The sequence below is a fragment of the Salmo trutta genome, unplaced genomic scaffold (assembly GCF_901001165.1).
Source record: "Salmo trutta unplaced genomic scaffold, fSalTru1.1, whole genome shotgun sequence".
In the NCBI taxonomy this organism is placed as follows: Eukaryota; Metazoa; Chordata; class Actinopteri; order Salmoniformes; family Salmonidae; genus Salmo; species Salmo trutta.
The window spans coordinates 2,701,899-2,723,185 of NW_021823073.1; the positions used below are offsets into that span (position 1 = coordinate 2,701,899).

The 21,287-nt window shown below is 44.9% G+C and overlaps 3 protein-coding genes across 5 annotated transcripts in view; 2 read left to right on the forward strand and 1 right to left on the reverse strand.

The window, feature by feature from the left end:
* LOC115188708 (cilia- and flagella-associated protein 47-like) overlaps positions 1-10,407 on the reverse strand; it is an 81,970-nt gene extending 71,563 nt beyond the window's left edge. Inside the window, exons 1-12 of the mRNA XM_029747435.1 lie at positions 10,122-10,407; positions 9,746-9,900; positions 9,481-9,596; positions 9,187-9,325; positions 8,833-9,058; positions 7,986-8,155; positions 7,746-7,888; positions 7,234-7,526; positions 7,040-7,132; positions 6,461-6,656; positions 4,231-4,477; positions 1,629-1,781 (exon numbers count right to left, since the gene is read on the reverse strand). Of these exons, the coding sequence (XP_029603295.1) occupies positions 1,629-1,781; positions 4,231-4,477; positions 6,461-6,656; positions 7,040-7,132; positions 7,234-7,526; positions 7,746-7,888; positions 7,986-8,155; positions 8,833-9,058; positions 9,187-9,325; positions 9,481-9,596; positions 9,746-9,900; positions 10,122-10,265 (2,075 nt within the window). The 5' untranslated portion in view covers positions 10,266-10,407. The remainder of the gene's footprint in view (positions 1-1,628; positions 1,782-4,230; positions 4,478-6,460; positions 6,657-7,039; positions 7,133-7,233; positions 7,527-7,745; positions 7,889-7,985; positions 8,156-8,832; positions 9,059-9,186; positions 9,326-9,480; positions 9,597-9,745; positions 9,901-10,121) is intronic.
* Positions 10,408-10,467: 60 nt separating this feature from the next.
* LOC115188696 (60S ribosomal protein L31) lies at positions 10,468-13,640 on the forward strand. Its single transcript, XM_029747421.1, has 5 exons — positions 10,468-10,553; positions 10,988-11,091; positions 11,350-11,475; positions 13,206-13,318; positions 13,569-13,640. Exons 2-5 carry the CDS (start codon positions 10,988-10,990, stop codon positions 13,598-13,600), a joined length of 375 nt encoding a protein of 124 aa, XP_029603281.1. The 5' UTR covers positions 10,468-10,553; the 3' UTR covers positions 13,601-13,640.
* A 2,659-nt stretch (positions 13,641-16,299) lies between these two features.
* On the forward strand, positions 16,300-21,050 carry LOC115188740 (carbohydrate sulfotransferase 10-like). 3 transcript variants are annotated; one of them, XM_029747547.1, is made up of 6 exons: positions 16,300-16,376; positions 16,911-17,053; positions 17,237-17,346; positions 17,584-17,821; positions 18,041-18,146; positions 18,702-21,050. In XM_029747547.1, exons 2-6 carry the CDS (start codon positions 16,942-16,944, stop codon positions 19,258-19,260), a joined length of 1,125 nt encoding a protein of 374 aa, XP_029603407.1. In that variant the 5' UTR covers positions 16,300-16,376; positions 16,911-16,941; the 3' UTR covers positions 19,261-21,050. The 3 variants fall into 3 exon arrangements, with proteins under 3 accessions (XP_029603407.1, XP_029603409.1, XP_029603408.1); XM_029747549.1 differs by lacking the exon at positions 16,300-16,376 and adding an exon at positions 16,409-16,431; XM_029747548.1 differs by lacking the exon at positions 16,300-16,376 and adding an exon at positions 16,461-16,833.
* Positions 21,051-21,287: the final 237 nt, after the last annotated feature.

Here is a 21,287-nt window from a genome sequence, read left to right on the forward strand (position 1 = left end):
GAAGTGGTCTGTTGGTTCATTCTGTATGTTGGATTATTTTCAACACCGTTGCTGCCAGTTTTAAAGCTTTTGAAAAATCTAACAGAAGTGAATGTGACTGATGAGAGCAATAATATATTACAATCTACAGTTGGCTCCTCATTCTTATGTTATTGTGATATATAGTCACGCTTACCTCATTGATAATGTACAGTGCGTGCAGAAAATTGTCCATAGAATCAATGACTGAAAAATACATGCACGTATTTTCAAAGTCTGTAAATTACGAATTTTCAACAGCCAGAAAATACGCATTTTCAACGTCTGAAAATAAGACGTTTCTTCGACATCCGACTTGAAATGCTTTGAAAGACTGGTCATGGCTCACATCAACACCATCATCCCAGAAACCCTAGACCCACTCCAATTTGCATACCGCCCCAACAGATCCACAGATGATGCAATCTCTATTGCACTCCACACTGCCCTTTCCCACCTGGACAAAAGGAACACCTATGTGAGAATGCTATTCATTGACTACAGCTCAGCGTTCAACACCATAGTGCCCTCAAAGCGCATCACTAAGCTAAGGACCCTTGGACTAAACACCTCCCTCTGCAACTGGATCCTGGATTTCCTGACCGGCCGCCCCCAGGTGGTAAGGGTAGGTAATAACACATCCGCCATGCTGATCATCAACATGGGGGCCCCTCAGGGGTGCGTGCTCAGTCCCCTCCTGTACTCCCTGTTCTCTCATGACTGCACGGCCAGGCACAACTCCAACACCATCATTAAGTTTGCTGATTTACACAACAGTGGTAGGCCTGATCACCGACAATGATGAGACAGCCTATAGGGAGGAGGTCAGAGACCTGACCGTGTGGTGCTAGGACAACAACCTCTCCCTCAACGTGATCAAGACAAAGGAGATGATTGTGGACTACAGGAAAAGAAGGACCAAGCACGCCCCCATTCTCATCGATGGGGCTGTAGTGGAGCAGGTTGAGAGCTTCAAGTTCCTTGGCGTCCACATCACCAACAAACTAACATGGTCAAGCACACCAAGACAGTCGTGAAGAGGGCACGACAAAACCTATTCCCCCCTCAGGAGACTGAAAAGATTTGGCATGGTCCTCAGATTCTCAAAAGGGTTTACAGCTGCACCATTGACAGCATCCTGACGGGTTGCATCACCCCCCTCCCTCTTCTACGCTGCTGCTACTCTCTGTTATTATCTATGCATAGGCACTTTAATAACTCTACCTACATGTACATATTACCTCAGTTACCTCGACACGGGTGCCCCCACACATTGACTCTGTACCACTACCCCTTGTATATAGCCCCGCTATTGTTATTTACTGCTGCTCTTTAATTATTTGTTATTCTTATCTCTTTTTTGGGGGGGTATTTTCTTAAAACTGCATTGTTGGTTAAGGGCTTGTAAGTAAGCATTTCACTGTAAGGTCTACACCTGTTGTATTCGGCGCATGTGACAAATACAATTTGATTTGATTTGATGACGCATTTTCAGCACCTGAAATGCGTGTAATGTCAAGTCTTTTCAGTGTCATTTTGCTTACTGGGTAGCTCTTTGGTTGTGGGTGCCAAGACTACAACATACAGAACACACATCCCACTCTGTCTACCTCGCAGTGGTTTTCTGCAAGCGTGTCTTTCGCAGGCTCCTGATGAAGGCTAGGTAGTGATCTCTGTGTTTCTGTCTCTGCTGCTTCTCCTCCTCCGTGAAGGAAAAGTCAGGGTCCACGTAGCGGTAACGCTCCACCCCCGTGAAGATGGTCCTGGGTGGAGGGAGAGAGGATATAATCAGTTTATAAGAGTTCATAGGCAGAACATAGGGGCTACATAGGACTTTACAGAACATAGGGGCTACATAGGACTTTAAAGAACATAGGGGCTACATAAGACTTTAGAGAACATAGGGGCTACATAGGACTTTACAGAACATAGGGGCTACATAGGTCTTTAGAGAACATAGGGGCTACATAGGACTTTAGAGAACATAGGGGCTAGATAGGTCTTTAGAGAACATAGGGGCTACATAGGACTTTACAGAACATAGGGGCTACATAGGTCTTTAGAGAACATAGGGGCTACATAGGACTTTAGAGAACATAGGGGCTACATAGGTCTTTAGAGAACATAGGGGCTACATTGGACTTTACAGAACATAGCGCTTTACAGGAACACGGATGCAAATTGTAAACCAACTGCGCTGACTGCCCAGACATCTGGTCACTTTAATAATGCCACTTTAATAATGTTTACATATCTTGCATTACTCATCTCATATGTATATACTGTATCTTATACCATCTATTGCATCTTGCCTATGACACTCGGTCATCGCTCATCCATATATTTATATGTACATATTCTTAGTCCATCCCTTTACTTAGATTTGTGTGTATTAGGTAGTTGTTGTGGAATTGTTAGATATTACTGCACTGTCGGAACTAGAAGCACAAGCATTTCGCTACACTCACATTAACATCTGCTAACCATGTGTATGTGACCAATACAATTTGATTTGATCTGATCTGGAGTTCCAGTAGGTCCCTGCAAACCTGACTGTACTGATACTATTTCCATCATTACTATTAGTAGTACTGATACTATTTCCATCATTACTATTAGTAGTACTGATACTATTTCCATCATTACTATTAGTAGTACTGATACTATTTCCATCATTACTATTAGTAGCACTGATACTATTTCCATCATTACTATTAGTAGTACTGATACTATTACCATCATTACTATTAGTAGCACTGATACTATTTCCATCATTACTATTAGTAGCACTGATACTATTTCCATCATTACTATTAGTAGTACTGATACCATTTCCATCATTACTATTAGTAGTACTGATACTATTTCCATCATTACTATTAGTAGTACTGATACCATTTCCATCATTACTATTAGTAGTACTGATACTATTTCCATCATTACTATTAGTAGTACTGATACTATTTCCATCATTACTATTAGTAGTACTGATACCATTTCCATCATTACTATTAGTAGTACTGATACTATTTCCATCATTACTATTAGTAGTACTGATACCATTTCCATCATTACTATTAGTAGTACTGATACTATTTCCATCATTACTATTAGTAGTACTGATACTATTTCCATCATTACTATTAGTAGTACTGATACCATTTCCATCATTACTATTAGTAGTACTGATACTATTTCCATCATTACTATTAGTAGCACTGATACTATTTCCATCATTACTATTAGTAGTACTGATACCATTTCCATCATTACTATTAGTAGTACTGATACTATTTCCATCAATATTATTAGTAGTACTGATACTATTTCTATCATTACTATTAGTAGTACTGATACTGTTACCATCATTACTATTAGTAGTACAGATACTATTACCATCATTACTATTAGTAGTACTGATACTATTTCCATCATTACTATTAGTAGCACTGATACTATTTCCATCATTACTATTAGTAGCACTGATACTATTTCCATCATTACTATTAGTAGTACTGATACTATTACCATCATTACTATTAGTAGTACTGATACCATTTCCATCACTACTATTTGTAGTACTGATACTATTACCATCATTACTATTAGTAGAACTGATACTATTACCATCATTACTATTAGTAGTACTGATACCATTTCCATCATTACTATTAGTAGTACTGATACTATTTCCATCATTACTATTAGTAGTACTGATACCATTTCCATCATTACTACTAGTAGTACTGATACTATTTCCATTAGTAGTACTGATACTATTTCCATTAGTAGTACTGATACTATTTCCATCATTACTATTAGTAGTACTGATACTATTTCCATCATTACTATTAGTAGTACTGATACTATTTCCATCATTACTATTAGTAGTACTGATACTATTTCCATTAGTAGTACTGACACTATTTCCATTAGTAGTACTGATACTATTTCCATCATTACTATTAGTAGTACTGATACTATTTCCATCATTACTATTAGTAGTACTGATACTATTTCCATCATTACTATTAGTAGTACTGATACTATTTCCATCATTACTATTAGTAGTACTGATACTATTTCTATCATTACTATTAGTAGTACTGATACTATTACCATCATTACTATTAGTAGTACTGACACGTCTCTGGAATAGGTCACAGGGTGCCATGGCAGATACTCTGTAACTGCCAGTATAACTCAGATGACCTGTAGGTGGTGTCTGGAGAGGCAGGGCGGATGCTGCAGGCCCTGTCGTTGGGGAAGGCCAGTAGCTCTCGCTGGCTACCGTCTAGACTCTGGTTCCTACGGTGGCTCTGGCTCTGACCGTGGCTGTGGAGCCGGGTCTTGGCCGTGCTGAGGACAGCTGCCCGCACCAATCCCACACACCTGCCCAGCTCACTGGAGGGCACCCGGGCATACTGGCCTGTCTCATTGGTCACAGCCGGGGTGATTCCTGATACATCACAGACAAAACAATGAATGGGTGGGTCCAAAAACAGGTTGAAGATAGAATGCCAGACAATACTTTGAAGAACTATACAGTATAGGAAGGAGATCAGTGGACGGGGCAGTGAGGGGTTCAGTGTGAACTATACAGTATAGGAAGGAGATCAGTGGACAGGGCAGTGAGGGGTTCAGTGTGAACTATACAGTATAGGAAGGAGATCAGTGGACAGGGCAGTGAGGGGTTCAGTGTGAACTATACAGTATAGGAAGGAGATCAGTGGACAGGGCAGCGAGGGGTTCAGTGTGAACTATACAGTATAGGAAGGAGATCAGTGGACAGGGCAGTGAGGGGTTCAGTGTGAACTATACAGTATAGGAAGGAGATCAGTGGACAGGGCAGTGAGGGGTTCAGTGTGAACTATACAGTATAGGAAGGAGATCAGTGGACAGGGCAGTGAGGGGTTCAGTGTGAACTATACAGTATAGGAAGGAGATCAGTGGACAGGGCAGCGAGGGGTTCAGTGTGAACTATACAGTATAGGAAGGAGATCAGTGGACAGGGCAGCGAGGGGTTCAGTGTGAACTATACAGTATAGGAAGGAGATCAGTGGACAGGGCAGAGAGGGGTTCAGTGTGAACTATACAGTATAGGAAGGAGATCAGTGGACAGGGCAGCGAGGGGTTCAGTGTGAACTATACAGTATAGGAAGGTGATCAGTGGACAGGGCAGTGAGGGGTTCAGTGTGAACTATACAGTATAGGAAGGAGATCAGTGGACAGGGCAGCGAGGGGTTCAGTGTGAACTATACAGTATAGGAAGGAGATCAGTGGACAGGGCAGCGAGGGGTTCAGTGTGAACTATACAGTATAGGAAGGAGATCAGTGGACAGGGCAGCGAGGGGTTCAGTGTGAACTATACAGTATAGGAAGGAGATCAGTGGACAGGGCAGTGAGGGGTTCAGTGTGAACTATACAGTATAGGAAGGAGATCAGTGGACAGGGCAGTGAGGGGTTCAGTGTGAACTATACAGTATAGGAAGGAGATCAGTGGACAGGGCAGAGAGGGGTTCAGTGTGAACTATACAGTATAGGAAGGAGATCAGTGGACAGGGCAGTGAGGGGTTCAGTGTGAACTATACAGTATAGGAAGGAGATCAGTGGACAGGGCAGTGAGGGGTTCAGTGTGAACTATACAGTATAGGAAGGAGATCAGTGGACAGGGCAGTGAGGGGTTCAGTGTGAACTATACAGTATAGGAAGGAGATCAGTGGACAGGGCAGTGAGGGGTTCAGTGTGAACTATACAGTATAGGAAGGAGATCAGTGGACAGGGCAGCGAGGGGTTCAGTGTGAACTATACAGTATAGGAAGGAGATCAGTGGACAGGGCAGAGAGGGGTTCAGTGTGAACTATACAGTATAGGAAGGAGATCAGTGGACAGGGCAGTGAGGGGTTCAGTGTGAACTATACAGTATAGGAAGGAGATCAGTGGACAGGGCAGTGAGGGGTTCAGTGTGAACTATACAGTATAGGAAGGAGATCAGTGGACAGGGCAGTGAGGGGTTCAGTGTGAACTATACAGTATAGGAAGGAGATCAGTGGACAGGGCAGTGAGGGGTTCAGTGTGAACTATACAGTATAGGAAGGAGATCAGTGGACAGGGCAGTGAGGGGTTCAGTGTGAACTATACAGTATAGGAAGGAGATCAGTGGACAGGGCAGTGAGGGGTTCAGTGTGAACTATACAGTATAGGAAGGAGATCAGTGGACAGGGCAGTGAGGGGTTCAGTGTGAACTATACAGTATAGGAAGGAGATCAGTGGACAGGGCAGCGAGGGGTTCAGTGTGAACTATACAGTATAGGAAGGAGATCAGTGGACAGGGCAGTGAGGGGTTCAGTGTGAACTATACAGTATAGGAAGGAGATCAGTGGACAGGGCAGTGAGGGGTTCAGTGTGCCGGCTGTGTGCAGGGGGTGGTGTTGGGTCTCACCAGGATTGAGTTTGGGTGTCGCGCATGCGGTCTGCGCCCGGCAAACGGCTGACAGGTGCAGGGTGACGGTGTGGAAGCTGCGGAGGCGGAGCTTGATGGAGGAGGGCCCCAGGTGTACCACCTGACCCAGCACCTCCAGCACCTGTTTCACCTTGAACGTCCCCATCTGGTGGGGGGTGAAGGACAGCACCACGTCCTGGACAAAAACACAGATCAATGATTCTGATCAGCTTTCTTTCAGACTCAGGGAGGATATCGAGGATATTGATAATTCATCCTCTCTGTCTGTTCTGTCAGAGAGGATGCTGGGAGGAGACTGGGGTTGTCTCCAAAATGGCTCCTTATTTCCTATATAATGTACAACTTTAGGGCCCAGCCACTCTGTATAGTGGACTACTTTCCTCTGGCCAAAATAATGAGCCATCTGAGCTTGGACCAGGGCTGTCTACCTGGCTCTACCCTGGGGAGATGGTTCCACTAGGAGGGTCACTGATGAAGTTGACCATCTGTCTACCTGGCTCTGCCCTGGGGAGATGGTTCCACTAGGAGGGTCACTGATGAAGTTGGCCATCTGTCTACCTGGCTCTGCCCTGGGGAGATGGTCCCACTAGGAGGGTCACTGATGAAGTTGACCATCTGTCTACCTGGCTCTACCCTGGGGAGATGGTCCCACTAGGAGGGTCACTGATGAAGTTGACCATCTGTCTACCTGGCTCTACCCTGGGGAGATGGTCCCACTAGAAGGGTCACTGATGAAGTTGACCATCTGTCTACCTGGCTCTACCCTGGGGAGATGGTCCCACTAGGAGGGTCACTGATGAAGTTGACCATCTGTCTACCTGGCTTTGCCCTGGGGAGATGGTCCCACTAGGAGGGTCACTGATGAAGTTGGCCATCTTTCGGAACTTGAAGGTGACAGGGAGTAGAGGGGAGAGGTTGTGGAGCACACACAGGACGTCCACACGCTCTCCCATCAGGCACTGCTGGAAGTTGAAGCTGTGGCCGGGGCTGGGCACCAGGGAGACAGGGAGGGCTGAGCCAGTCACCGCCAGCTCCACACAGTAACCTGGGGGTAGAGGTCAGGGCTTAGAGGTCAGGGGTCAAGGACAAGACAGTCCCAGATCAAGCACAACATTTCTGTGATAGCTGTTGTACACATGTCAGTCAGTATCCCTCACCAGAGAATGGCTTCAATTGTTGTTTTTACTAATGATGTAATATACATTATTGTATTGCAGCATATTGTTCCTGCTATTGGTAAGGAACAGATTGAGGCTTGCTGTACCATTGTGGGGAAGTACAGTGGAGTGCTGCTGGTGGTTGAAGCCATCTTTACTTCCCAAAGTCTGAAACTTGAGGAAGAGTGAGTAGTCTTGTTTACTGGCTGTTGCTGAGGCCCCACTGGTCTTCTGCTCCTCCCTGCTCCTTCTGAAGAACAGAACAACCATTATATACTGCCTGTTATAATATCTTTATACACATTTATACCCCCACATAGACACACACACAAAGGAGGGCTGTATACCTTCTGCTGATAGGACGGAAGCAGACCCACAGAGTGGTTTTGTCGTAGGGTCTCAGTCGTCCCTCGTTGGGCACACAGGCGATCACAGTGGAGGGATCCACAGGGGGGGCCCTGTTACGAACACTCCTGTCTAGCAGCGCTGCGTCTGTACTCCTCTGGAGGTCAAAGCCCTGATGAAACACACACACACACAGACACAGACACAGACACACACACACACACACACACAGACACACAAACACACACACACACACACACAGACACACACAGACACAGACAGACACACAGACACACACAGACAGACACAGACACACACAGACAGACACACAGACACACACACACAGACACACACACAGACACAAACACACAGACACACACACACAGACACACACACAAACACACAGACACACACACACACACAGCAATACAAAAGTGTATCAGGCTTAACGATAGGGATCTAAAAACACAGTTTAGTTGCACTTCAGTGTGAAATATGTCCAAAAAATGTATTTAACATTATTTTAATGAGACAATTGTAAACTGGGGATGATTAGGTGACCATGATGGTATGAAGACCAGATTGGGAATTTAGCCAGGACACCGGGGTTAACACCCCTACTTGTACGATAAGTGCCATGGGATCTTTAGTGACCACAGAGAGTCAGGACACCCTTTTAACGTCCCATCCGAAAGAGGGCAGTGGGGCGTTGGGGCATTTTTTTTAGACCAGAGGAAAGGGTACCTCCTACTGGCCCTCCAACACCACTTCCAGCAGCATCTGGTCTCCCATCCAGGGACATGTGTCTGTGTTTTCTCTCTGTGTGCGTTGGTGCATGTGTGTGCGTACCACTTCTGTCCCTGAAGCATCATCCTGCAGCACCACCATCCAGTCGCAGGCCTGTGGTCCATTGTTCACCAGAACCACCTTTTCCACCCGGGACGTCCCAAAGAAGACGGGTCCGAAACGGAGGCAGGACAACCTCTCCCCCTCTAGGTCCTGGAGCTCCAGGCTCTGCTCCAAAACATCAGCCCTGATCTTCAGGACCACGTCCTTACTGTTCTGCAGCTTCACCCTGAGAGAAAGGGAAGGAGGGAACTCAATAAACACACACAAAATGCACAAACAAAGAACCATAAGTAACACTAAGCAGAATAAGGTGGAGCGTTTGAGATGATGTTCAACAGTCTCTAGTTTCCTTACTGGGCCTCCTCTCTGACCCTCGTGGGTCTGTCAGTGCAGAGTTCCACCTTCAGCCACTGGGTTGCGCCAGGCTGCAGGACGCCACTGCTGGGAGAGAGCCTGATGGACTGGTCTCCATCATACAGCACCTGAAAAGCTCCTTCAACAAGGCCAAGGGCATGAACAGCAAACAATTAATATAACAATAAGAAAAATACTATAAAAAAATCAACTAGATTACTTCAAATGTCAACTAAAATCAATCAAAGCAAGTTTACAGAGGTGGGTTCAATGGGAGAGGCAAAAGCGTAATACCTGGAGCAGATCCCTGATTGGTCAATTCCACCACTGTGCTGATCACCTGACTGTTTGCCATCACAGAGCCGAAATCAACGAGAGATTCCATGGTGAGAGAACACGCTGGGGAGAACCTGCAGGAAAGCCCAAATATAAGTAACCTTGGATGAGAGCTGAAGATTGCATTATCCCGCTAATGCCTAGGCACATGTCTGGTGGAACCCGAGAAAGCTATTACATGAATGAGTTCTGTTATAGCAGGTGTATATATGACTCTACTTACGCTAAGAGGGGGATCTCCATGGCTTTGTCTTCCAGGACAAGGAGCAGACGGTCACAGACATCCTCATCTTTCTCAGGCCTGAACTCTAGACTGCCACTCAGGGACAATCCAGCAGCAATGGGGGTTTCTGTGTTTGTCACCCTGAATTTGAACAGCTTGAGTGGTAGGACAACGGGTTGATAAAATTAAAGAAGAGAGGCAGTATGAAGGGTGGAAGTAACAAAAGTGTATAATAATGTATTGCATCAATCAAAATGAGTTTATAAGTTAGAATAGGACAAAAGCGTAATGAAAACTAAGCACAAGTTGCTCTGAACTTTACTAACGTATTACACCCAGAGACAGCTGACAGGCAGCACTGCAGAAAGGATTTCACCTTTGATGTGGGTTCAAGCAGTCTCATTCTTTTCGAGGTAATTCCAGTGTTGGTCACCGTGACAGTGGTCTTGTAAACCTTCCCTGCTTTTACGTCGGTAAACTCAACAACCGGGGGATTAATTCTAACATAATTCGTTGCCATATTGTTATAGCTAACAGTTGAGAGACTAATAGCAAAATTCGACGGCTTATCCCAGTTCAGGTTTTGGTCCTACGTTATCCATGAAATAGGCTTCCTTTTCTGCACTAGTAATGTTTCAATGTATAAAGCTAACCACATACCGATACAGTGTAGCGGTCATGTTACCATGGCAACAAGACGAACATTGTAAAAGGTACTTGTTTTCTACGGACAACATTCAGCCGGATCTATTTCCGGTAACCAAGATCCACTTTTCCGGTCCTTCCTTTTCAACAGTTCCCCACCAAAGTGAGTTTGGCTGATTGATAATCCTCGTACAATCTAACTCCATCCTGCAGTATTTATGCATAAAACACATATTTTCATTGTCCAAATCCATAGTTGTGTACCTCATTGTCAATCGGGTTTGAGTTTGGGATGCATTGTGCATTCATTTAGTTAACAAAAACAGTTAGAACTTTAGTTACCGTACACACCACAGGCTCCGTAACATGCTAGCTACCAGACATAACATGTACTTTTGCCAGCTAACGACAGGCAGTCCAATGAATGGTTACATTTATCCATTTTCATGAGACATTTTTGTTTCGGTGGAGCAGGGATGTTTTCCTGTTTTGGACGTTAGTGTACCTGGCTAGCTAGCAAACGTTAGCCTAGCAGGTCTGGCGTTTTATTTTGTATGGGACAATCTCAACTTGAACCGTCCCGGTTTGTCTTTTCAGATGGCGCCTACCAAGAAGGGAGAGAAGAAGAAGGGGCGTTCAGCCATCAATGAGGTGGTGACCAGAGAATACACCGTCAACATCCACAAGCGCATCCATGGAGTGTAAGTACTGTGGTGCAAATTGACAAATTCATCAACAGAAGCCGGGTCAATGTTGGCTCAGCTTCCTCAAAGCACGTCGTTTTTCATCAGTACCAGAGGATATGGTCTGGTGTGACATATGGGAGTATTTACACCACAGAGCATGGCTGTTGACAAATCTGCTGTTCCTCTAAATTGGCAGGTGTCCCTCAAGATGTAGGCTAGTTTTTGTTAGTTCGCTGTGGCTGGTCTTGATCAGAAGGTTCCTTCTCTCTACAGGAGCTTCAAGAGGAGAGCTCCTCGCGCTCTCAAGGAGATCCGCAAGTTCGCCATGAAGGAGATGGGGACTCCTGATGTACGAATCGACACCCGCCTGAACAAGGCTGTGTGGACCAAAGGCGTCAAGTAAGGACTAATGAGACGCCTGTTTTTAAGATTCATCGGGTGTATTCATTAGTGCACACTGTAGCAGAATGTTTTGCAACAGTAAACATGGGGTTTCTATTGGCCAAATTCAGATAAGTTTCTCCCCGTTTCTGCTGTTTGCTTCCATTTGGTTTCTAGTGAATACACCCCTGTTATCATATGAATCAGGTATTACTGTACTTGTGTTTCCCAAACCACATTGAGTTGGTTAAACAATCACTAAGCCCTTTAGTTGAATCTGGCACTTTCAGCAGGACTAAACGTTTTGAAACATTCAGATAGAAATAGGCTATATTGATCAAACATGCCTCTCTGACATGTAGAATAAGGAATCACATCGGCTCTGTTCATGGAATTTCTATCTGCAACGTTCGAGAACGTTTGGCAACGGAACATGGCCCAGATGTGCTCCCTCAGGAACAAATACATGTTGAAATATCAAATAGGTGGAATACCTGGGGGTGCTTGAGGAATTGGTTTGGTAACAGCTCTTTATTAGCCCATACAACCACTTATGGTTGTTGACACAAATAGCACTACAAATATTGTTGCACAAGCATGTTTTCATTCTGCTTAGTACTTACGTTCATTTGTGTTATGTACAGGAACGTGCCATACAGGATGAGACTAATGTTCACTTGTTTTATGTACAGGAACGTGCCATACAGGATGAGACTAACGTTCACTTGTGTTATGTACAGGAACGTGCCATACAGGATGAGACTAATGTTCACTTGTGTTATGTACAGGAACGTGCCATACAGGATGAGACTAACGTTCACTTGTGTTATGTACAGGAACGTGCCATACAGGATGAGACTAACGTTCACTTGTGTTATGTACAGGAACGTGCCATACAGGATGAGACTAACGTTCACTTGTGTTATGTACAGGAACGTGCCATACAGGATGAGACTAACGTTCACTTGTGTTATGTACAGGAACGTGCCATACAGGATGAGACTAACGTTCACTTGTGTTATGTACAGGAACGTGCCATACAGGATGAGACTAACGTTCACTTGTGTTATGTACAGGAACGTGCCATACAGGATGAGACTAACGTTCACTTGTGTTATGTACAGGAACGTGCCATACAGGATGAGACTAACGTTCACTTGTGTTATGTACAGGAACGTGCCATACAGGATGAGACTAACGTTCACTTGTGTTATGTACAGGAACGTGCCATACAGGATGAGACTAACGTTCACTTGTGTTATGTACAGGAACGTGCCATACAGGATGAGACTAACGTTCACTTGTGTTATGTACAGGAACGTGCCATACAGGATGAGACTAACGTTCACTTGTGTTATGTACAGGAACGTGCCATACAGGATGAGACTAACGTTCACTTGTGTTATGTACAGGAACGTGCCATACAGGATGAGACTAACGTTCACTTGTGTTATGTACAGGAACGGGCCATACAGGATGAGACTAACGTTCACTTGTGTTATGTACAGGAACGTGCCATACAGGATGAGACTAACGTTCACTTGTGTTATGTACAGGAACGTGCCATACAGGATGAGACTAACGTTCACTTGTGTTATGTACAGGAACGTGCCAATCAGGATGAGACTAACGTTCACTTGTGTTATGTACAGGAACGTGCCATACAGGATGAGACTAACGTTCACTTGTGTTATGTACAGGAACGTGCCAAACAGGATGAGACTAACGTTCACCTATGTTATTTACAGGAATGTGCCATACAGGATGAGGGTACGATTGTCCAGGAAGCGCAATGAGGATGAAGACTCCCCAAACAAACTGTACACACTTGTCACGTATGTCCCTGTCACAACATACAAAGGTGAGGCGTACTCAATACCAAATGTGCCTTCATAGGTTTGCTACAGTATAATTTATTCGGACTTGTGCTGAAATGTCAACGATAGTCTCAATTACTGTATATCCCTGTTTTGTTCTTGATTTTTCTAATAGCAAATACACCAATATGAAAGATTTAGTTTTATCATCTTTTCTGTCCTAGGATGATGAAGACAGAGGTTTATTATTGTCACGCTCTGTTGCTAAAACCTTTTTCTTTCCTTTGTCAACAGGTCTACAGACAGTCAATGTTGATGAGAATTAGATCTGTCTTCAACGCTTGTAGAATAAATGTATAAAATGAGTTTTGTCTGATGTCTTTATTATACACTACAACAGGGTTCCCCAACTTGCGGCCCGCGTGCTGAATTTGGCCCGCGGGTTTTATTTGCCCCCCCAGTTTCCTGAGATAAAATCTAATTTTTGTTGGGTGGAAAGTTGAACATAAGATTGTAAAAACACCAGGAAGTCAGCTCTTAGTGATTTTAATTTCACATCTGTTCCCAAGTATTCCCATGCATAATAGAGAGATATGTGATCGTGTAGAAATGTAAGCAAGGTTTGAAATGATTGCTTTAGTCAAACATCTGTTTTGGCTTCTTGCAGTCAATTTGCACTCTACAAATGATTTGTAATTATGTTCCAGCCCCCCGACCATCCCCACTCCCCAAAGAAATCGTCCTGAGGCTGAATCTAGTTGATGATCCCTGCACTACCAAGTAGATGAACTGTTATGAATACAGGCCTACTTGAAGCGGGTCTGTGACTTGCATGTCTGAATGAGGTTGGGTGCCTAAATGTAACTGTATTCATGACATTATAAACGCACACACCTCACACGTCTCCCTTTTCTATTGACTCAAGCTACTGCCTTGTTCAACTTCCTCAAACGCCTTATCCTCTGGAAGACCGTTGTCCAAGAACTGCCAGAACCATGATATATTTATTTGTTAGGTTCTTTGAGATTGTCATTGTGATGATAAGCACTATATATAATAAATATTAGATGTGATTGAAACCCTATCTATTGACCAGTCATCTGTGTTAACCAATATAGTCTCTTGAGGGTTTACCCATCATTTCCAAAAATGCTAATTCTCTTGAATCCTGATCCCAGTGCCTATAGCCAGCTGGAGAGTTTTGCATTTTGAGTGCAAATTTCAGACACTCCTCATCTCGTCTCTGCCACAACAGTTATATGGGCTATTCTGATGCAACATGGGGAGATTTTTTTAATGAAATGTACACTCAATTTCTCCAGCTGGCTGCCACAGAGGGTGTTGCGGTCTGCCCTCCAGGACACCTACAGCACCCAATGTCACAGGAAGGCCATAAAGATCATCAAGGACATCAACCACCCGAGCCACTGCCTGTTCACCCTGCTATAATCCAGAAGGCGAGAGACTGAAAAACAGCTTCTATCTCAAGGCCATTAGACTGTTAAACAGCATCACTAGATGCCCTCCACCCAGTACTCTACTCTGATCTTAGTCACTGTCACTAGCTGGCTACCACCCAGTACTCTACCCTGATCTTAGTTACCGTCACTAGCCGGCTACCACCCAGTACTCTACCCTGATCTTAGTTACCGTCACTAGCCGGCTACCACCCAGTACTCTACCCTGATCTTAGTTACCGTCACTAGCCGGCTACCACCCAGTACTCTACCCTGATCTTAGTTACCGTCACTAGCCGGCTACCACCCAGTACTCTACCCTGATCTTAGTTACCGTCACTAGCCGGCTACCACCCAGTACTCTACCCTGATCTTAGTTACCGTCACTAGCCGGCTACCACCCAGTACTCTACCCTGATCTTAGTCACTGTCACTAGCCGGCTACCACCCAGTACTCTACCCTGATCTTAGTCACCGTCACTAGCCGGCTACCACCCAGTACTCTACCCTGATCTTAGTTACTGTCACTAGCCGGCTACCACCCAGTACTCTACCCTGATCTTAGTCACTGTCACTAGCCGGCTACCACCCAGTACTCTACCCTGATCTTAGTTACTGTCACTAGCCGGCTACCACCCAGTACTCTACCCTGATCTTAGTCACTAGCCGGCTACCACCCAGTACTCTACCCTGATCTTAGTCACTGTCACTAGCCGGCTACCACCCAGTACTCTACCCTGATCTTAGTCACTGTCACTAGCCGGCTACCACCCAGTTACTCAATCCTGCATGGAATCAGAGGTCACTTTAATAATGTTTACATACTGCTTTACTCATTTTATATGTATATACTGTATTATAGTCAATGCCACTGACATTGCTTGTCCTAATATTTATATATTTCTTAATTCCATTCTTTTACTTGTAGATGTGTGTGTGTTGTTGTGAATTGTTAGATATTACTACACTGTTGGAGCTAAGAACACAATCATTTCACTACACCCACAATAACATCTGCTAAATATGTGTACGTGACCAATACAATTTGATTTGATTTAACCTCCCTGGCACATCCAACGGGCTGTAAAGAAGGATGAGCTGTTCTTCTAAACATCCAAGCCCAGCTGCTCCCCAAGAAGACCAAGAGCAACAGCAGCAATGTCATTTATGCAAACAATGCCAATAATACCCATGATGCTGGCCATGTAACTGAGGAATTGTATGTATTTAATAAAATAAGTATTTCACACGGTAAGTCTTATCCTGATATGTGTGTATGGATGTGTATGTTGTGCAACACTGATACCTCTGTCCCTGATACTTATTCCCACTGGCATCTGAATGTCCAAACACACATGACCAGCAGCATGATATGACTGGGGCGAGTAGTCAGTGTTGCATTGTGTGTCATATGAAGCCATGTATGATGGCAGCCCATAGGCTAAGCTCATCTTGTATTTGCAGTGAGCATATGCACAACTTTTTGTGTAGAGTTTATAAAAAAAAATACAGGCGTATTTAATATCACTGGCCAATTGCATAGCTAGTTCTCGGGTCGTCTTGTTGTGCGGTGTAAACATTTGAACGCTAGGGGGCGAAATCGGTCTGTGTTATTGCATCAACAACATGAAGAATAACGGGACAGGTACGCGAACATCACAATAAACGTTACTATTGCATTAGTTACAATTACACAGCAGGTAAGACATCACATTTGGGTTGTACAATGGGACACTAGCTATCAGATCGTTTTCTGATCAAGTCAAACGTACTCAGGAGCAGGCCTCGCCTGCTACACTATTCGGAATGGTCAGAATTATGGCTAGCTAGCAAACAGCAACAAGCTAACGTTAGCTGAAGTTGATCTCGCCCTGGCTTTCAGTAGGGACAGTTGTTTTGACCACGCCTATAGTTAGTTGGTGATTGGCATAAATGGTAATGTAGTTTTACAGCCTGCTGAAATGGTAGCCTATGGATGCTAAGCTAGCTAGGTAGCCTGCTAAGTAACTAGTCTCTCCTCACTGTCCCGGTGGAGCGCCCGTCTGAGTCCAAAGATTATGACAACTAGCTAACGTTAACTAGCCTTCAGTCCAAATATTATGGTAAGGTTTCCCCCTTTCATCTGTGCTGAGTCTGGCGAGAAAGACTAGCTGCTATTGCTAAACAGCTGTTTCTGCAGGTACCGTCGCTACTTCGATGGCCCACGGGTGATGCAAATAACGATGCGGCACCACTGGCTGCTCGTCGGGGCTTGCGGCTGGGTGTTGCTCATCCTCGTGTTTGCCAACAAGTTTATCAATTTTAACGCCAGAGCCACGGATGGTAAGTTATCAGACTGAAACCTGGTTTTAGTTTTTCTTCTCATCAATACTAGATATCTATACCTTTCAGTGATTGTTCAGCTGGAGTTGGAGCTATAGTTACATAACAGCTATGCTGTTAGATGTAAATGTCTAGTCTCCTCCTTGGAATTGTCTTGTGATCTCTTAGTGTTTTGTGTTTCAGACTATGGGGAGAAGACTGAGATGCAGAGTTGGACTCAACCAGGAGTTAAGACCATCAAATCACTTCCAGCTCAGAAATCAGACAGAAGAGCTCCCAAGTCATCAGATCTGGTAGGTGTTTTGTGTGTGTGTGTGTGTGCCCTTGAAACAGAATCATCAGTTACTTCAAATGTGTGTGTGTGTGCCCTTGAAACAGAATCATCAGTTACTTGAAGTGTGTGTGTGTCAGTCCTCACTAGGCCCCTCCTCCATGGCCAACCCAACAGACTGGAACACTTGTGTGTGTGTGTGCCCTTGAAACAGAATCATCAGTTACTTGAAGTGTGTGTGTGTGTGTGTGTGTGTCAGTCCTCACTAGGCCCCTCCTCCATGGCCAACCCAACAGACTGGAACACTGTGGAGACGAGGCGTCTGGAGCTGCTGTCAGCCGTGTGTAAGAACGACTCCCTAAGGAACCTCACTCACACCTCAATCAACAAGTTTGTCTTGGACCGCATCTTTGTGTGCGACAAGCACAAGATCCTCTTCTGCCAGACCCCCAAAGTGGGCAACACTCAATGGAAGAAGGTCCTCATTGTTCTCAATGGTGAGTGAGAGAGGACGGTAGGGAGAGAGTCAGTGTGGGAGGGAGTGAGTGAGAGAGGAAGGAAGACAGTGACGGAGTGTCAGTGAGTGAGTGATGATGATGAGCAAAAGTTGACTCAAAATGTAAGCTTATCTGTCTGTAAATTGTAGTGATGTAGTAGCCTCGATCCCAGTGAAGGACTAAAAAGCTAGTGTTCTTCTCTGTCCTTTTGCCCCTCAGGAGAGTTCTCCACTGTGGAGGAGATCCCAGAGAACCTGGTTCATGACCATGAGAAGAACGGACTGCCCCGCCTCTCCTCTCTGACGGAGAAAGAAATCACTAAGAGGTTAAGGCCCTGCTCCAATACTTCAGAAATGCATCCTACCTTCCTTCCTTGAAGTAATCACAGATCTGAATTAGTTAGATTGGTTAAAGTAATTATTATTATTTTTTTGTAACCTTTATTTAACTAGGCAAGTCAGTTAAGAACAAATTCATATTTTCAATGACGGTCTAGGAACAGTGGGTTAACTGCCTTGTTCAGGGGCAGAACGACAGATTTATACCTTGTCAGCTCAGGGATTCAATCTTGCAACCTCTCGGTAACTAGTCCAACGCTCTAACCACTAGGCTCTAACCACTAGGCTCTAACCACTAGGCTCTAACCACTAGGCTACCTGCCGCCCCTGATGGTAATAAGATGGTTAATGCACTAATTGTAAGTCGGTCTGGATAAGAGCGTCTGCTGAATGACTCAAATGTTATAGAGCTGTGCTTCCGTCAAGGAAGGACGGCTAGTTTTGCTAAACATCTTTACTGACTTGTTTGGCCCTGCCCTGTATCCATTGTGGTGTTCTGATTCTATGGGACTCACACTGTGCTTTTTGTTTTATCTCGCCAGGTTAGCCACGTACTTCAAGTTCTTCATCGTCAGAGACCCGTTCGAGCGTCTCATCTCCGCCTTCAAGGACAAGTTTGTGAAGAACCCGCGCTTCGAGCCCTGGTACAAGCACGACATCGCTCCTGCCATCATCCGCAAGTACCGCAAGAGTCACCGTGACAACGACAACAACAAGGCGCCTACGGGCCTGCGCTTCGAGGACTTCATCCGTTACCTGGGCGATGAGCCCGGGCGCCGCCGCATGGACCGTCAGTTCGGGGAGCATGTTATCCACTGGGTGACGTACGCGGAACTCTGCGCCCCCTGTGACATCACGTACAGCGTCGTGGGGCACCATGAAACTCTAGAACGCGATGCCCCCTACATCCTGAAAGCTGCTGGGATAGAGCGTCTGGTATCATACCCCACCATCCCCCCAGGGATCACCCGTTACAACCGGACCAAGGTGGAGCGCTACTTCTCAGGCATCAGCAAGCGGGACGTCAGGCGGCTTTACGGCCGGTACCAAGGAGACTTCAGCCTCTTCGGCTACCCCAGCCCGGATTTCCTGCTAAACTGAATGACGACGACACTAAAGAAAGACTGTTTTGCAACGATATAATAATAATATAATGTCTCTCTAATCTAACATGCATCTTAATCAGTGTGTGGTTTACTGAAGAGGTAGGGAGGGTGTAGCTAGCTAGCCGCCTAGCCTGGCTGCTCTAACTAGGAGCCATAGTAGAGACTGGTGATCCCCACCATCTGGGGTCAAGCCAGGGAGGGATGGAGACTACAGGTTGGTCTGATATAACGTGCTGATCTGCTGTAGGATGATCGTCACTCCTCTACCAGGCTGACGGTAATTCCTGCCTCGACTTAGCAACACTTCCTGCCTCTGCCTAGCAACTGTCACCATGGGCGATGACTGTACTACATGCCTCTACTTTCTGGTAGCCGTCACCATGGTGGCCATGAATAGCATGAGGACCGAGGTGATGGAGAGTTACTATGGTCATGGCTAATGGCTGTATTCGCCATACGACCAATGAATTAAGTGCCACATTTTAATGTTATTTAACAAAGCTTTTTGTATTATAATAATGACTTTATTTAAACCAGAGATTACTGTTACAAACTGTGCTAAATTGTACCACCCTCTGCACTACTTCCACACAAAGCAGGTCTGCTGCTGTAACTGCATTATGGACTAACACTGAAGTGGGTCTGGGAGACAGTAGCCTGGTTAAACCAGACTGAATGCTGAGCACACCATTGAAACGTAGCAGAATCAGTTTGAATGTGAGGTTATAGAGATGGTAGTGAAACACTAACCGGTTAACAATATCAGAGCCCCAGCTCTCTTCCCTCCAGTCTAACTGCTCATACAGAGTAGAGCAACTCCATCTAGCTTCAACACTCAGCACCTTTATAAATGGTGGGATTCTGTGTTAACAATATCAGAGCCCCAGCTCTCTTCCCTCCAGTCTAACTGCTCATACAGAGTAGAGCAACTCCATCTAGCTTCAACACTCAGCACCTTTATAAATGGTGGGATTCTGTGACCTCAAAGGGTTGACATGCGCTGAGTGGGAGGAGTCTAAGTGTCAGCTCTGCCTGTGTTCAGGTGACGGGGGGAAGGTTCACTGTGGCGTAACTCCTGCTGATTGGCTGAAGCTACTACAGTGGATAATACTATGCCTGTATTATGTCATGGGGTGTACAGTCCCTGGGTCTTACCTCATGTTCCCGTCCAGTAGACAGACAGACAGACAGATATATAGATGTCCTTCAGGGTTAATGCAGTTAAATCCAGCCCAGACACATAATAATATGGGATCATGGCAATATGGATTGGAGGCATACAGCCAACCCTCTTCTATACCCATACTTATGTCAAAGAAGGTGGATGAACGAAGATGTCTTACTCAGGCTGTTTACGTTCTAATTAAGGGGTGGCTCTCCCGTAGACACCAATGCGATAGCAGCTGTGTCTGGTCTACTTAGTTCCTTGACTGTATATAAACCATAAAGTGAGGGAGTGGGACGCCTCGCTTCCTCTTCCGTCTCAGTTTGCCACCTGTAAGGGCAGTACATTAGACTACATTGGCACTGTACCTGGGAGAAGGAAAAATGGTTTCATTTTCTCATCCTCAGAACTGTTATTTCACAATTGAATTCCATGAATTGTCTTATTCTTCATTCTAAACGGCACCGTCCAATGGCGTCCATGAAGAGAAGTGAGTGACAGTTTCCTGTTGACCTTTTTTAATCAACCAATGTTTGGTATGGTCAGTCACATGGTATTGACAGAGCTAGCTGGACAGGTGATGGTTACTGAGTAATAAAGGTTTCATGTAAAATATAAAACTGGTCTTTTGCGCTCTTCTCTGTACGACAACAGTTAAACCCTGCAGTAGACCTGATTCTCATTCTAGCAGTAGACCTACCACCAGAATTCATTCAGTTACACCTAGGGCTGGGCCATATGGGCAAAATATTATAGCACAGTATTAAATGATTTTTCATAATTTTTTATTTTATTTTTTTATTTCACCTTTATTTAAATAAAAGCTCTAAATGTGCTTTCTGAGTAGGGAGTGATTC

Coding starts and splice junctions, on each gene's coding strand:
- LOC115188696 (XM_029747421.1), top strand. CDS start 10,988: ATGGCGCCTACCAAGAAGGGAGAGAAGAAGAAGGGGCGTTCAGCCATC. Junction 11,092..11,349: donor CACAAGCGCATCCATGGAGT/GTAAGTACTGTG, acceptor TTCTCTCTACAG/GAGCTTCAAGAGGAGAGCTC. Junction 13,319..13,568: donor CCCTGTCACAACATACAAAG/GTGAGGCGTACT, acceptor CTTTGTCAACAG/GTCTACAGACAGTCAATGTT.
- LOC115188740 (XM_029747547.1), top strand. CDS start 16,942: ATGCAAATAACGATGCGGCACCACTGGCTGCTCGTCGGGGCTTGCGGC. Junction 17,347..17,583: donor CTCCCAAGTCATCAGATCTG/GTAGGTGTTTTG, acceptor TGTGTGTGTCAG/TCCTCACTAGGCCCCTCCTC. Junction 17,822..18,040: donor GGTCCTCATTGTTCTCAATG/GTGAGTGAGAGA, acceptor TTTGCCCCTCAG/GAGAGTTCTCCACTGTGGAG.